Genomic DNA, 16,340 nt, shown 5'->3' with positions numbered 1-16,340 from the left:
AAAGATGCTGTTTAATATGCATCTGTATGCAAGAGCTCAGATGACCATATTAAAAACTGAGTTCTTAGCTAGCCAAGTATCTTCTACGGACTCACAGTGCTGGGTGTCAAATAGAGTAGGTGCCAGACGGATGACATTGTGAACAGCAGACTGAAGAGAAGTGGGAGGTGACAGAATAGGATCCGCTATTATGTCTAAATCAGAAACCTTCCAGGTGTCTGGAGATTTTTTCACACACCCCCAGTCTGTTTCTATCGGACACACCAAGGCAGATCCAGTTACACAGAAAAAGAAAGAAAAAAAAAAGTAGTGGAAAAATTAAAACAATGACAATGGAGAAATTAGAACAGGAACACACAGATAATGAGAAACAAAAGCATGACAGTTGAAAAAAATCCCATTTTTATTTCTTCCAGGGAGCATATAAAATTCTCCTAAAATAAATCTATCTTACTGGACTTCTTTCAAGTATGCTCAAAGTAATAAATACAAAGTCAGTCCTAAGGTAGAATAAGTACTTTTATAAAAATCAAAGAGCTCTCATTCATAGATCTTAAAACCTTGTGAGGTCAGTCCAGAAGTATGGATGTGTTTCTAGTAACATTAAGACTTATAAAACAGTGAATTATTTCTGGTTTGTGAACTTAAAAGTTATGAACTGTCCCATACATTGGAGAAGAATCCACATATCCAAATCCAAAACTGCTGCAAATCTGTCTTTTCACCTCAGAATTAAATCCTTCCATACTCTTATTTTTTTCTATAAAAGCAGTGATTGGGTTTCTATAGCCTTTGAATCAAACTGAAGATATTGTTAGATCACTAATATCATTGGAAAATGCAAAGATTTTTTTTGTTTGTTTGTTTAAAGTTCTGTTGTTGTTTATGTTCACTTCCTGACTTTGGGATTTTTGGGATTCCTGTTGTTCTTTCCTACAGACATAGGGAGGTTCTGATGGTCTTTCCTTCAATCTTTTCTTCCCTGTTTGGAAGCATGTTGCAAGCTTTGCTGGCGTATCCAGTTTTAAGTATTGGAATGCATGTGAATATTGCAGAAGCTTTGGTCTAGCAGTCTCATCTCTTATCTCATTTCTAGGTCTCTCCTAGAAGATCGTGCTAAATCAAGTCCTGTGATTAGATTGATTGGACTGTGCATTTTTTATTTTTATTATGTATATTTATTTGTATTTATAAATCAGTATTTATTTGTATTATGCACGTTAAGCTAGCCATTTATTAAGAACTCTGATTTTGCTAAGATGTGAACACACAAGGGAGCTACACCAAAATGAAAACTTCATGCACAAGTGTCATGACTTGCTTCTGTTAGTCTCCAATGTAAATTTAAAAAAGTGTCTTCTATTTTACAATACAGATAGAATTATTAATTTTGGGAAACATGGGAATCAATTTCAGTTATGCAGAATACTCTAGAGGGGCAGCTCCTTCACTAATGAAGGCAGATAGAAGTAAACACCATCAATGCTAAGATTATGCCACTTTAAAAACGCTTCAAGAACCACAAATACTCATCTCTCTGTAGGAGCAAAAGCTTCCCATAGTTTTATTGCATTCTCCTACTTAGTCTCCTTCTGGGAAGTAGTATTATTTTTACTAGTTCACTAGTTTTGGTTTGCTGTGCATATACTACGAACAGTTGTTTATAATATTTTTTGCCACCAAGTTGATTTCATTATGATATTCAAACACACAAACTAATTCAAAAGCTATTAAGACAGAACAGTTAATTCACAAAATCTGTAAAGGAACATGTAATCCTTTTAGTGTTTTACCACCTAGTAAAATCACAAAGAAAACATACTCTACCTTCTGAGAAAAACTCATGGGAAAGAGCTGAAAATGGCTCATACCAAGCAAGTACTGTCCAGTGAACTTGAACACATCTAAACATGCCTTTTCTGCTACAGAAATTATCTCAACACAGGATCTCTTACAATTACTCCTTTTCTTATTACTCCTTTCCAAATAATATATATTAACGATCACCACACTTAGGTGCTTACCAGATTTTGATCTCCCGTGTGTTGAGCTAGAAGCAATGGTGAGAGACTGTGGTTTAACTGGATCTACTGGTACAGCGTAAGTGCCAGCACTTGGAACTTGGATGTAAGGTCCTACAGCTGCCACCCGTCCTGAAGCACTCAAAGATGATTGGGGTGATGAAGTTCCATTAATACGATTCAACTAAAAATCAGACAAATTGAAACGTGAATTTCCATTTAATCTAGGCATTTGTGCGTGAAAAGGAGGTCTGAATTTAGTTATCTGGAACCATGCACTGTAGCTAATTCACTTTAATAAATTACTCCATGTTATGCAAAAAAAAAAAAAAAAGAACTAGGAAGACAATTTTTTTCCTTAAAACTAACACCTCAAAAATTAAATTTCTCAGCCACAGCACATAGTTTTCATGAAGAAAACTTTTACTGCTAAAGGTCTCTTTTCAATGTACCTTTTGTATAAATTAATAAATTTATTTATTGAAATCAACACCTCCAGCTAGGAATACACAGGGGAATCCATAAGTGATGTCTCTAGTCCTCAGACAAAACGTCTACTGATTTCTAGTCAAAGTCCCAGACAACTATCTGCTAATTTTATCAGACCCTTTATTACATTTTTATCATTTTTTCTGTTCCAGGGAAAAACAAAGACAAACAAAAAACCTACCTTTTTGATGCTTTTATGCTCTAAAAAACAGCCCATAATGAAACTTCCTACAAATCTATACCATAAATTTTAATCCAGTATGGTGTGTACAACACGCACACAAAAAAGCAGCAGTTTTCTCTTATCTATGGAAAAACTTAAAACTATTTTAAGAAGTCTACTACTTCTATAATGGGCTCTTTAGATGTAACTGTACTACTCAGCTGGGAATAAAGTGACATTCTATGTAGAATTAATAGGCTGCTGATAAACTAAAGTGTGGCCCTTTGAATAGTTTATCTTACAGGAATGTTTTCTTTTTGACGTGCCTCAACTTTTTTCTTGTATAGTCGTTCACGCAGCTCATTGATTCGCTTGTCCATCATGGCCACCTCCATATTACGTTTGTTTAACAGTTCTTTCTGCTGCTGAAGCTTGGAGTTCTGCTCCTGATTAAGCCTGTTCCGAATCTGAAAGGAGAAAAAAATATTAAAAAGCAGCACTTGTTAGGACAGTTACTTCACTTTATCTTTGCCAAGGTTGTTTTTAACATGTTGTTAAAAAAATAAATAAATGATGCAACATGGATCAGCCATGTTCTGACATCTGATTGTATGCTTCCACACAGCCTGTCAAATTACCATGAACAAGTAACTGTTACAAAGAAAACATTAGGACATGCTATCTTTTGCTAAGCTATTGGACACCTCGTAAGCATGTAGCATGCATCCCATTTATACCAACTGGATTAAAGAATTAGGCAAAAATACATGTCATAAAGCAGTTCCAAAATGAAATGTTTCCTAGAAAACACTTGTAAAAAATTACATTTAACCACAATGGAAGTTTTAATATCATGGAAACTAAATAATAATAAGTGATATCAAACTTGTACAAGACATTATGCTCTTAATTCTGTTTCCACTTCCACACAAGTTCTTGATGCCTGGAAGGGAAGTTAACTGAACTGCTAGCACCTGATCTGGATATCAGCTTTTTCTCTGCATGGGGATTAAACTGAAGCCTTCACAACAGGTTTCCAGTAAATAAGGAGACTGATTACCTTTATAGTTTAAATCAACTATGACGTCCTGACACATTAAGTATTCTTAAGTATACTGTAAATTTTAAACAAAAACTGGACAAAATTCCAATGTGAATGGAATAGTTAATTACTGATGTGAAAGCTACTCTTCAGATGTACCAATATTTTTGGATAAAGATGTAAGATAGTGAGTGGTACAGTGAATAACATACGAATATAGTGTAGCTACATTAGTATGCTGTATAGCATACTGAATAGTGCAGTGAATATAGCTCAGCTTATAATTTTGATTATTTTCTTAAAATGATACCTCCTATATGTTTCTATTTACATTCTCCTCATAGCTATATTTTCACAATATATTTTTAAATTACTCTTATTTGCTGCCCAGTCACGTCTCCAAGCTAAGACAAAATCTAAGGGAGTATGCTATATCCAGTTCTTTGCAAATCAGAAAGGCACTGAAATTAAATTTTCTTTTGGAGAGAGATTACAAGTACTTTGTGCACATTCAGTATCTTCCATACTGCTCAGAAATGCCCTTCAGAACACTTTCACACTTTGCCCCATTATATGTATGAGCAACAACAGAAATAGTTTTGAAAGCTAATGAAATCCTGTTTTAAGAGGACGCTTGCATTGACATTCTGGTATTTCAATTTTATGAGATCACAGAACAAAGTGTCCACCCATAAAGGCAGTAATATGGCTTATTTCAACTGTCATTTAAACTGTATTTCTCAATATTTTACCTGTAGCTCCTGATACAATTTTTTTAATTCTACTGCTGCAGGTCCTGTTACTTGTCCATTGTAAGACTGAAACCCATTCAGCTTCCCCTTCCTTAAGTCTTCCAGTTGCTGAGTAAGTTGATCCACTTTTAATACTGCAGCCTGTAGCTCCTGCTGCTTCTCCTGGAACATGGCACTTATATGCTCAATTTCAGTTGCTAAAATTAACAAGATAACAATAATAAACAAGTGCAGGAGATACTGATAATTTTTAATTCTACGGGTATTGCTAAGAATAACGTACTAGTTTTAAACCTGGTGTATTCATACGCATAATAAACTACTTATAATGCATCAGGAATTGTTAACATTTACAACAGATACTCTAATTACTTATGGCTTTATAAAAATAGATAATAAATTACACCATGTATAAATTTCCTAGAAATTTATGGCAACTGTTGTATGACAAATAAATATTCTATGTGAAATCCTGTTACAGTGTATGACATTATTTGCCAGATATACAGTGAACGGCAAATAAAATTGAATAGTATACTTAGAAATTCCACATACACAGATTGCCATTCATGATCTTGCTATAATCCACTTGTCCTCTCATGGCACGGATTTTTTTCAACTTTGTCTCCTGGGTTTCAACACGTTCTTTAAGTTTTTGAAGCTTTTCACTCTCTGAAACAGACTGCTGCTGACGACGTTCTTGCTGCTTCAGGTAACGCAAACGTTGTTCCTAACAAAATAAAAGACAAAAGGTACTTGTTACCCTTGTAGTTATAGAAAAAGTTGATTTAGTAAAGCCTATCTCTATGATCACTGGTTTTTGGTTTTGTTTGTTTTGGGGTTTGTTTAAGCTTATTTTCTTCCCAGCAATCAGAAAAACTTGTATCTAGTTAAAACATACACTTGTCCTCCTAAGGAAAAAAATACCTCTTTAAAACAAATTTGTTAAATTTATGGTAAGAAATTCAAAATTTTAGACCAAACATCAATTTTACATATTTGTGAAACCATGTATTGCTTGAAGAATCAAGCCTATCAGTCAAACCTTCCTTCTGGCATTTGGCTTCTGCTGCTGTTAATACTTTTCCTACCATACTCCAAGCATCCCATGCGTACTGTATTTTATAACACCAAGAACAAAGTCAAAAACATTAAACCCACTCTATTTAGATTGTCACACCTCAGACTTCAGAAATATAATAGATGAATATATTTGAAATGGGCACATTCTCATCTCACATCACTGTTACTATATCGAAGTGAATGAGCTAGTATATATGAACACAGAGCCGTGGGTGGTCTATTATAGATAACAAAGTGGGCCTCACAAAAGAGAAAAAAACTAGCAATGTTTTTATAAAGACACACAACTGTTGCTTCTTTAACCACTTAAGCTTATTTGAAGTGACTTGGGTGCATTGATCTGTACCCCTAAAACCCACATTTGCACACACTGACAGAAATTTGTATTTATTACAATCCCTGTATTTTGTTTGCTGCTAATTATTACCTTAGCAACCAACATTTGCTGCTGATTTTCAATCTGCTGCTGTTGTCGGGCTGCCATGTCTTGAAGTTCGGAGAGAGTGAGCTCAACACGTGGATTCCCAACCTGTAGATCACAAAACGTTACATCAACGTGGTGATGTACATGAATGCTCTGATGTTAGAAACTAAATCCCCACTTGGAAGGCTAACACTCCCTCCCCAGTCCTTAGAAGAAGAAAAATGATGGATAGCTGTTAGAGAGGAAGGAAGACCAAAGTATAAAGAAAGGACACAGTTCACGCACATACCAGTGACAGAAAAAGCAAGAAGGGGAAAAGCAGATGAAAGAGAGGAACACTAAGAGACAAAACAAAGAGGATAAAAGAGACAATGCTACATTTAAATTTGCTTTCTTAAGATGTTCTGTAGAATTGGCATCCACTGCTGATATAACACACAATAGCAGACATGCAAGCAGGAATATGAAGCAGGAACTGGAAGCTGAAGCTTGTTCCCTTTGCTAACACTTTCAGTGTAGGTACCTTGGCAGCTTGAATTAGCAGTACGAGGGGGAATGGGCTAAAGTTGCACCAGGGGAGGTTTAGGCTGGATATTAGGAAGAACTTTTTCACTGGAAGGGTTGTTAGGCATCGGAATGGGCTGCCCAGGGAAGTGGTTGAGTCACCATCCCCACAGGTCTTTAAAAGACATTTAGATGTAGAGCTCAGTGATAACAGTTTAGTAGAAGACTTATTGGCGTTAGGTCAGAGGCTCAACTCAGTGATCTTGGAGGCCTCCTCCAACCTAGATGATTCTGTTGTTTAGCATTATTTACATTGTGCAGGACAAGTACACACGAGAACCCTTAAAAGAGGTTGTCACTAAGCTCACATACCAAGACTGTGAGATGTCATGGAATCCCAATGGGTTGGAAGGGACCTTAAAGCCCACCCAGTTCCAACCCCCTGCCATGGGCAGGGACACCTCCCAGCAGATCAGGCTCTCTAAAGCCCCATCCAGCCTGGCCTTGGGCACTTCCAGGGATGGGGCACCCACAGCTTCTCTGGGCAGACTGAAGCATTTAAGATCAGAACCTGTGAAAAACAGTCTGTGCAAAGTGAAGTGGAGTAAAGGTGATCCACTTTGGATAATTAATTAGCCATGCCTGTGTGAACTCTGAATGAAGAGAAGACCCCAACCCCAAATCCACCTCTCTCAAAGTGAAGAACCAGTGTCATGTGGAGAAGCTTTCTCCCCTCCCTCCAGGGGAAAAAAAAGACAAAACAAAACTCTGTATGGCCTTTATTTAAAGATGTCAGGATTTATTTAGCTGCTGATCTCAGTCTGACAGACTGAGCAGAATGGCAATAATCCTAGACAAGAAATGTTGCTGGAAGCACCACAGGAAGATTTCAGATAAAAGTTGTTCCACAGCAGGGCTTGCTGTTCTACTTTGGGGTCAGCGAAATGTAGACTAGCATTTAGATATCTTTGTGGTTTAAAAAAAAGGAAAGAAATCTTTATTATCAATGACACCTCTTCTGTTACCAAAGCAAGCTTTGGAGAAAGACAAAAATCACGGGGGGGAAAAAAGCTAGATGAAACTTTAACACTGGCAAATCTGAACTTTGGTGGAGTAGCAAAGACAGCTTTGTTTAGAGGTCAACCACACAGCAATAGATCACAAGGGATGAAGAAAAAGGGTGAAGGAGGTTGACAGTCCAGTGCGTGTGCTACAGGCCTGCATTATTCCATGGCAAGGGTAGTGCAGTAACTGTGCCCCAGCTGCTCAACCAGGGGGGCACCGGACCTACGGAACAATTTCTCTACATTTCTTCTCATCAGTGCTTTATTGTAATAGTACTGCTACAGCAACTTCCTATTTGGGGCTTTAATACAGTCTTTTCCCCTTTTCTATAAACAGACTTTATACATATACAATACACACAAAAAGCTTTAGCACAGCTAAAAAGAGATAGGAATTCTACTCTAAGGCTGGCAAATACAGAGATGGCAAAGAATCCCATTATTTAAAAGCTCCATGGTAGGAACAAGAAGGGCAGCTAGCAATTGCTATAAAAATAGAAATCTTTGGTCTAAATTATAAGTGTTTAAGGCCTTGTACTGAATAACTCATAGACAGGAGTGGGGTTTTGTCACCCTTTTTGCATTTCAAAACTAACACATTTACAGAAGTCAGGGTACAGAAGCAATTATGAAAATTATTAAAATGTATACAATTCTGTGACAATCTGTGTGTATTGTGTGTTTCCAAAGATGAATATCCTGTTTCAGTATGTTCACAGTTTTGCCACCAAAAATAAGTAATTTAAATCTCTACATTAAATTACTTCAATTCAACCCTTTTTTCCCTGCTATGCAATCACAGGAAAGACTGCAGTTTAACAAGACAAATTCCAGAAGCTGACACTTGCAAATACCTGCTTTGCTACTGAAGGGAAGACAGAAAGAAGGAAATAAAAAAAAAAAAAGCCACAGGCTTTGGATTGCACATTTTTTTCCTGAAAGAGAATAGCAGCCTTTGAAAAATTATGCCCAAAAGCTGAAAGTTCACAGCAGTCCAACATTTGTTGGAAGGTATTTTACACGTAATTCAGTCAGGTGATGGATCAACACAAAAGCCAGACTACCACACTGCAATACTTGAATAAACAATGGAGTATCTTCACCAAACTACATGACAATTACTATTAGTAAGCCACACTGAAATTATGTGATTTCCTATACCCCTTACAGTATATCACTGCTGAAAAAGCAAAAAGAATTAGAAGTTTTGGATATACTGAGAATAGAAGTGTGTTGAATGAGTGCTTACAAAGTAGAATGTAGTCTAAAAGTTTTATAGATTAGGAAAAAAAAAATCCCACTAAACACATTCCCCACACCAATCAAGGAAGTACCAGATTTTAAATCAGATCAAGCCTGATCCCAGAGGAAAGCTGCTCTACTCTTCTGGGCCCACTCCAGTGACTTCCAACACAGTTCTGTAGTGACCCCATCTGACAAGATCCCCTACAATGCCTGTGCTTCACTCTAGGCAAAGTAAAATTCTCCTCTAAATTATTGTTGACACCAAGTATTTCAGCCACTCTGAGTGTCTTGTTTCATATTCCTACAAATTGCTCAAATATCATTTCTCCAAACAATGCATAATACAAAACTGATTCTTTAAGCTTCAGTCAGGAAAGGAAAACACTTGTTTTAAAATAGATTGCCTTTTTTTTTGTACACTTGAGCTCCAATTAGTGTTTTGTGTTTCTCCATTAATTATTGAATACATCTCAAGATCAGTCACTAAAACAAGCCAGATTGGGAACGCTAACTTTTAAAGTTGTTGTATCTTAAATGTACAATATAGACATGTCAGACTAAAATTTAATTATAGAGTGTTATTGTCCTTCTTTGAAGATTTCCTGTATAATAGATTATGGAGCAGAATTTTAATTCTTACTGGAAATTACAAACCCTCTTAGTAGTCATCAGTAATTAAAATTATTTTTGGTGCAGAGGTCAGTCAAAAAAATTATGTATTTATGTACAGATACAGCTGTATAGAGTAGTGGAACTGAAACAAAAGGTAAAAACCATCCAAAGCACAGATTTTTCTATTTCAAAACTGCTAGTGAACACAGTAATTAAAAAAAGACTGAACTTAATAGTATTTATTTATTTTTTAACTAGCATGACTTATGATAGATGATTTCTTCACAACATTCTTTAATAAGGCCAAACAACTTGTGTGTACTTGTGCTGCTCCCAGGAGGTGTTCTGGCTCTGCTGACTTCTTTGGCATGGTTTTCCATCAGAAGAACCTAAATCTCTGACTCTGTAGGGAAGTATTAAGAGGGACTCAGAACAGTTTGAAGTCTACCCTCTGGATCGCTGATTTTAAAAGTCAAAATATGGGAAAAAACAGTAGTGTTTTTCCAATACACATATGCTCTGTTTCAAAAACAGTTGGAAACAAGTTTTACCTATGCAAGTTATTCCCAATGCTTCTTCTCCTTTCTACTTTGATGATCAGTTTAAGTTTACACTGACAACTCATTCTATTTCTAGTAATACTTTTCAGTCTAACGCTGTCCAAGAAATACATGGTTTACATTGCTAAGAAATCTTGTTAAAATATACACCCAGACTCTAGTTGTAGTAAGTGTACAGGGGTTATGCATTTTTCAAGGTAAGCAAGCCATTTTACTTCGTAAAAATTACAGATTTCCTAAGTGAAAACTGTAACCCACAGTGCACAATGACTATAAGAACCCAGTTTGTAAAAACACCAGTTACAAGAAGTAGTTTGACCCAAAAGCTCAAAATTTTCACTACTTTAAATAAGCATATTTGAAAGTGTATCTTACAATGCCTGAAAAAGGTACTGCAACATTTTGCATTATGCAAAATAAAAAGAATTGTGAGATGAATAAATACTAGCTTCTCCTTAAAGCTGTTAACTTCAGTAAAATATTCCATTTACAAAGTGCAATGTCTAGAAAATTTTTATATAGGGAAAAGCGTTGAGAACACAGGAAAACAGTTATAATTAGCCATTCTTATAAATGCCCCATGAGAAATGTCTTCACGTTTACCTCACTGAATACCAGTGTATGACCTTTCCACTTAAAATAACTACATTATACCTAGGAAAGAAAAGAAGAATCTGAAGAAACAAAGTTTTAAACCTGTAGCTTCACTCGCAGTTTGTTCTTTTTCATCCACATGGCAAAAGCAGCACAATGACCAAGCAGAATTCCTCTTCAACATTAAGTCAGGTATTTTCAGAAAGACTGTTGCTGATTTTATGCCTCCAGAACATGACAGCAGCATTTTTGATAAAGCCTGGAAATTAGTGAATCTTTCTCTTGCAGAGATCTAGTTGAATCCATTTGCTTAAAGCATTTTGTATTAGTTGAGTTGGCTCGTAATAATCTGTATGCAAATACCACCACTGGAAGAAGTCCGTCTCCGTCCTTCTTCAGAACCTCGTGCTATGCAAGGCAAATGGATCAGGGTATGTGCTCAGTTCTTTAATGAGGTTGTTGGTTTCCCTGTTTCTTAAGTTTGTACAGTTAATAACCAGTATGAACGATTTCATACATGAAGTGACTCACCTTTCATAACAAACACGAGCCTATTACATTTAAGGTCTAGACCTCCTCCTCTCTCCTGCAGAGAAAGAAACCTACCTCCCACAGAACTGCCTCCTAAAGGAGGTACCAAAAAGCCACTACAAATATCTACTCCTCCAGATTCCACAGATTCATTTGCTACATGGTGATACATCAAAGGAGACAATTTTGCTGAATTGTAAATTTCTTTTCATTGATTCACAGAAGCATTTACACACAGAGATGAACTCCTAAATAAAATCACACTGAACACACACTGCATATTAGGCACTGAGGAATTATTACAGATGTTTCATACAAAAATAGTTTACTCTTATATTCCCTAATTTCTTAAAATTTACAAGAATCTCTAAGAGAATGGTATTTATTTTGTCTAGCATGCCACTTTAAAAGGTCATGATGAGAGAGAATTTGTAATGAACTGCATTTTCAGCTTCTGCCATTAGCCTCCTACTAGAGGCTGGTATTTTACCATTTGATGATTAATATTTTTGGGACAGGTGAGATGAATGGTACAGCAGTAATTAAATAGTTTGGAAACCAGTTTACAAGCAGCCTCAGAGCAAGTCATACCTTAGATATTTAATTAAGAGAGAGAACCTCCTTTAATAATGAATTCTGCGCATTAGCCTTGTCACTCAAAGTTCGTCTTCTTGATCCTCCTTCATTTCTGTCCTCACACTATGCTGCTCTATCGTCACAAACTCCTCAGTCTCTCTTTACTCAGTCCACGTGCTTCTGAACTATTATGAAATGGTTTACTCACTGACAACCCGACACAGTAAAGGTAAAACTGCATCTGAACTCGAATTAGTTCCTTGACAAGCAGAAGGTATTGTAGTCAAACATTTAAGCCACAAGGGCAGATTCCAATTGTTTTTGTGTTTTTACTCCCATCAGAAAGTTATTTTTGAAGAGAAATCTAATTATGTCAATATTAAAATCAAAAAGCCAGGAGAAAGAACTTCAAAATAGATTATTTTTAAGAGGTGATAATGAGGATGTGGTTTGATTTTATGGATCAGGCAGTAAGGCAGAGAAATACACAAAGATACTTTGATTTTCTAAGTTTGCATTAGGAAGAACAGAAAGATACTTTGAAAATAACAAAACATCTACCACACCCACACCTGAGCCTGCTATGATTTCAGAAATACCAGCTTTAAAGGAAAACAACAACTGTCTAAAAGCTTCACAGACCACCTCAATGACTGGCAATATCACGTTTAGGCTTGGCAACACCTAACTACTCAAAAAATAGCCAGTGTAAACCGTAATTCAGTTAATTCATTGAAAAGAAAACCAGAACAGACCAAGAATTTATCAACCACTTCCTGTACCGTGTCTTCTCAGATCTCTTCCTAGGTTTGCAAGAACCACCATGTCATTAACTTCCCTTATCTACTCCTTCCCTCTTCTTCAGATAGGTGTTCACACCCATCACCCACAAAATTCAGCTCTGTTCCCAAAGCTCTGCACTAGAAAGTGTAAGTTCAGATACCTCAAGCCTCCTGAAACTAGCCGAGCTCCACCCTCTCCTACGTGTATTCCTGTGCCATGAATCACGTACTTGAACTTTCTCACGTTTTCTAGCTTTTTTCCTATCATCACCTCTATACTTACTCCCTAATTTACTACTTACAGTACTTAAGTCTATCCTTCTCCCTGTTTTTAACACTTCCCATGGTCAGAGATGATTCTGAGGTTAAATCTCTATTTGCCAATTAGCCAGAATAACCTAGATAAAATGTAATCAACCAGTGAGCAGGCAGATGAGACTGTCTGCATCCTAGCTTGGACACCAGGATGGCTGCTGCTGATGCTGGCTGTCAAAAGGGCTGCCCACAAGTCTTCTGCTCATATCCCACTACTTCTTAACCACCAATTACTTCACTGAGAAGCCAATACAGAGCAGATACTGGAGATAATGCACCACATATTATGGTGCGTTAAAACCCAGCCACAACCTAGCTACACTTTGAGTGCTTTGTAGCACAGGGCAGGCTGCCTCTCTAGAATTCTAGCAGAGGTAAGGGACATTGTGGCCGAATGGGATGTTGAGATAAATAAAACAAAATCCCCCACAAAACAAACACAAGCCTTCCCTTAAGAGTTCTCCGCACACGCACACACTCCACTCCCTCCCCAAAAGGTCTCTGATGGGAAAAATAATCATACCCCCTACCAGAATAAACATGAAAAAAAAAATCTTCATCAAGGTTAGGACAACAGCAGCATATCAAAAAGGTGGAAGTTTCCCCCATGTGGAGGAAGCAATTTTTATTTTTTTCCCCAGCAGTAAGACATGCAGCTTTACCATGTCAAAAAGAAATCACTATCTTCACCAGCATGATAGGGAAGATGGTGAAGGCCAGAAAGGTACCATAAACTGCTCCTGAGAAGCCTTAGAACACCTACACAGAAATGCAAAACAACGTAAAGGCTCTGTTTTAGGAGCACTCACAGAAAGACTCAGCTCTCTATAATCCATAGCAGTTTAGGTAGTTCTCCCTTCCCAGGGCAATACCAAACCTTCCTCAAGACCAAGAATTTACCTTTGTAAGGCAGCCAACCCCATGCAGCTTTGTCACAGACACAGAACTGATCGCTCTGAGATTAAGTGTGAGAGTGCGTGAACCAAGATGACCATACTTCCAGCACAAAGCAGCTGACAACTGCAAAACAAACAGGGTAGGTTGGCACTCTCTCCTGCCAGTGAATTCCAGACTGGGATCAAGGCTCCGAGAAGTCTCAGCCTTCCCAAAACCCTGGAGCTCTCCTCTCACATGCCCATCCTTGCATTTTCCTCCTCTGTTCTGCACATTCAGGAAAGGCAGAGCTTTGGCTCTCAACAGCTCTGGCTGCTCACCTGCCAACCTACCAGAGCAGGAAAGAAATGAACAGCTTTCTTCGATTGCTCAATCTAGCAAAAGATGTCTTAGTTCTGCTGTTCTTGTCTGTTAGCATGGGAGAAGCCCATCAGCCAAAACACCAGAGCTTAGGGGATGCTTTCACTTGCCCAGTTAAATCTCTCAAGGTGTCTGATCAGAGCAGCCCTTGCACACTGCTGGTACCTGTCCTCAGCAGAACAATAACGATGGGGACAACACATCGAAGGGATAGGAGCTTTTTTTTTTTTGTACTCGACTAGTGCTGTATGAAATCTATCTTGGATAAAATGCGTGTGGTTTCCTTGTGCTACCTGAGGAGGAAAGGAGAAGAGGATGGAGCCATCTATTGCAGATGACCAACCCTGATGCACTTACATTTCTGAAAATACTGACCCGCGGTCCAGAAAGGCTGCACATCTCCAAAGCTAAGAATGCTAATGGATTTTGAGCACAGTTTTCATAAAAACAGATTTTAGTGCAAAGTACAAAAGCAACTTAATCTCATGTGAAAGATCACGCATAACACTATAAAGGGATGAAAGAAAATATGTTTCTATTTAAACTAAAATAGATTTTTTGCTGATCTCGACATGGATGACATTATTTCCAGTTTAATGGCTTTATCCACAGCTCTGCCTGGCATTTTTTTTAATTGGGTCAGAAATATGCCGATAGCAGAAATCCATTTTAAAGAATCCAATGACAATAGCATGTGCCTTTCTTTTTTTTTTTTTCCCCTCTTTTTTTTTTTTTTTTTTAAACTTAATGGAAATGAACAAGCTAATTAAACCCGGAAAAGGCACCCAGAATATTGGGAATTACAGAAAAATACAACTAGTGTGTGCTATCTCCTGATAATCAAATAAATTTGAAATTAACATCACAAATGTAATCTGGTTACTTAATTCATAAATTTGTAATAAAAGCAGTATTTTATTTGCACAAATGAACAAACTAAGAGTTTCTTACAACTGATAAACTTACTTCAGGTACATTACAATTTGCTGAGAAGTCTCACATTATCTATATTTGATAAAACCCCAACATCTTTCCTTAAAGTACAATACTTTTTTTTAACTCCTCCAACTTGCTTATACAAATACGTAATTTGACATAATAAAGATTTAAAGTCTATTCAGCATAAGCCACAGACTCTAGATTTCCCTTGTTTACTACTGTTTACCCATATTTCTTTCTAAAAAACCTCCCAAGTGAGACTGTCGTCTATTCTGGACAGAGCAGCTAAGGAAAGGCAGAACCTAATTACACAAAACAAAAATTAAAAGAACAATAAAATAGATTTTCAAAGTTACAATTGGATTTAAGCACATATTGAAAACCTGCTACATATAAGTACCCAATAGCTGATTTGAAGCAAACCTTGTACTTCTCTAACAAAATAAAACTATTTTAAAAATAAATTTTGCATTCATTTTGGACTAACAGATCAGTCATGCACACAACTTCAGACCTGTTTACAATACCAATACTTTTACTCAGAGTAATTATAACTAGTGAGTCACATTTCAATCCACATTGAAAATACATTACTCGAGTTTCTTTAAAAATAGTCTTGGAACTGTATGTTTATGAGTCTTTAGGAAAAAAACATCTTTTTAAAGAAAAACGCATTATTCTGATAGGCTACCTCATTATGGTTAAGATGTATTTATACGTCAGAATAACACGTTTAGGAGCAAATAGATGTTTATTCCTCCCTTAAGTAATGGTTTCACTGCGAAGTTGTTCTGTGGTGCTGTAATATTGTTTATATGAGAACAACAGAAAAGGACATTTCCAAAACACCAAAGTACTGAAAATAAATATCCTGTTTAGCATAGTGTTGCACATGCCACAAAACTGAAGTTGCTACAAACAAAAGTTGACCATGATACTTTGAAGTAACTAACTTTTCATAGGTCTTATAACTTACAAAATTATAGCAAAATCATCAGCCAAAATCTTGATTGACTCAGAATTTCATTTACAAAAAAACAAACCAGTCTGTGTTCTGGCCATGTGACAACGAAGCCCACAATCACTTAAACAAGCGCGAAAGCAATACAGTATTTAAATAACATCCACTGAAGTGTAAAACTTTGGAAAAGTAATGAGTTACCTGTTTGCTATTTTCCCATGTAATTGTAAGAGAGCACATCTTTATTTTGCAGCACTGCCCATCAGCTGTAAACACTTGTGTTGCTTCAGCATGTTCCAACTCCATCTTTCTGTTATTTTCTGTCTACACTTAATTGCTTAACCGTTCGCTGTGAGCAAACCAAGCCAACGACTACACGCATCTTATGCATTCTTGTATGGCTTTTTGCCTCAGTGCAATCAATAGGAG

At 36.8% G+C, this 16,340-nt stretch overlaps 1 protein-coding gene across 6 annotated transcripts in view; it reads right to left on the bottom strand.

Annotated features, from left to right (window-relative positions):
• PPP1R13B (protein phosphatase 1 regulatory subunit 13B) overlaps positions 1 to 16,340 on the bottom strand; it is a 70,414-nt gene that overhangs the window by 11,222 nt on the left and 42,852 nt on the right. For 2 of the 6 annotated variants that reach the window (XM_068682625.1, XM_068682623.1), the window contains exons 5-10: positions 5,978 to 6,079; positions 5,023 to 5,197; positions 4,468 to 4,664; positions 2,976 to 3,140; positions 2,025 to 2,205; positions 96 to 251 (exon numbers count right to left, since the gene is read on the bottom strand). In XM_068682625.1, the coding sequence (XP_068538726.1) occupies positions 96 to 251; positions 2,025 to 2,205; positions 2,976 to 3,140; positions 4,468 to 4,664; positions 5,023 to 5,197; positions 5,978 to 6,079 (976 nt within the window). Of the gene's footprint in view, positions 1 to 95; positions 252 to 2,024; positions 2,206 to 2,975; positions 3,141 to 4,467; positions 4,665 to 5,022; positions 5,198 to 5,977; positions 6,080 to 10,655; positions 10,710 to 16,340 lie in introns of those variants that run through there. The other 4 variants (XM_068682629.1, XM_068682624.1, XM_068682626.1 and 1 more) reach the window with 4 other exon arrangements.

Source organism: Anas acuta, chromosome 5 (assembly GCF_963932015.1).
Source record: "Anas acuta chromosome 5, bAnaAcu1.1, whole genome shotgun sequence".
In the NCBI taxonomy this organism is placed as follows: domain Eukaryota; kingdom Metazoa; phylum Chordata; class Aves; order Anseriformes; family Anatidae; genus Anas; species Anas acuta.
The sequence above is the reverse complement of the archived record's forward strand: the minus strand, read 5'-3'. Positions and strand labels throughout refer to the sequence as shown.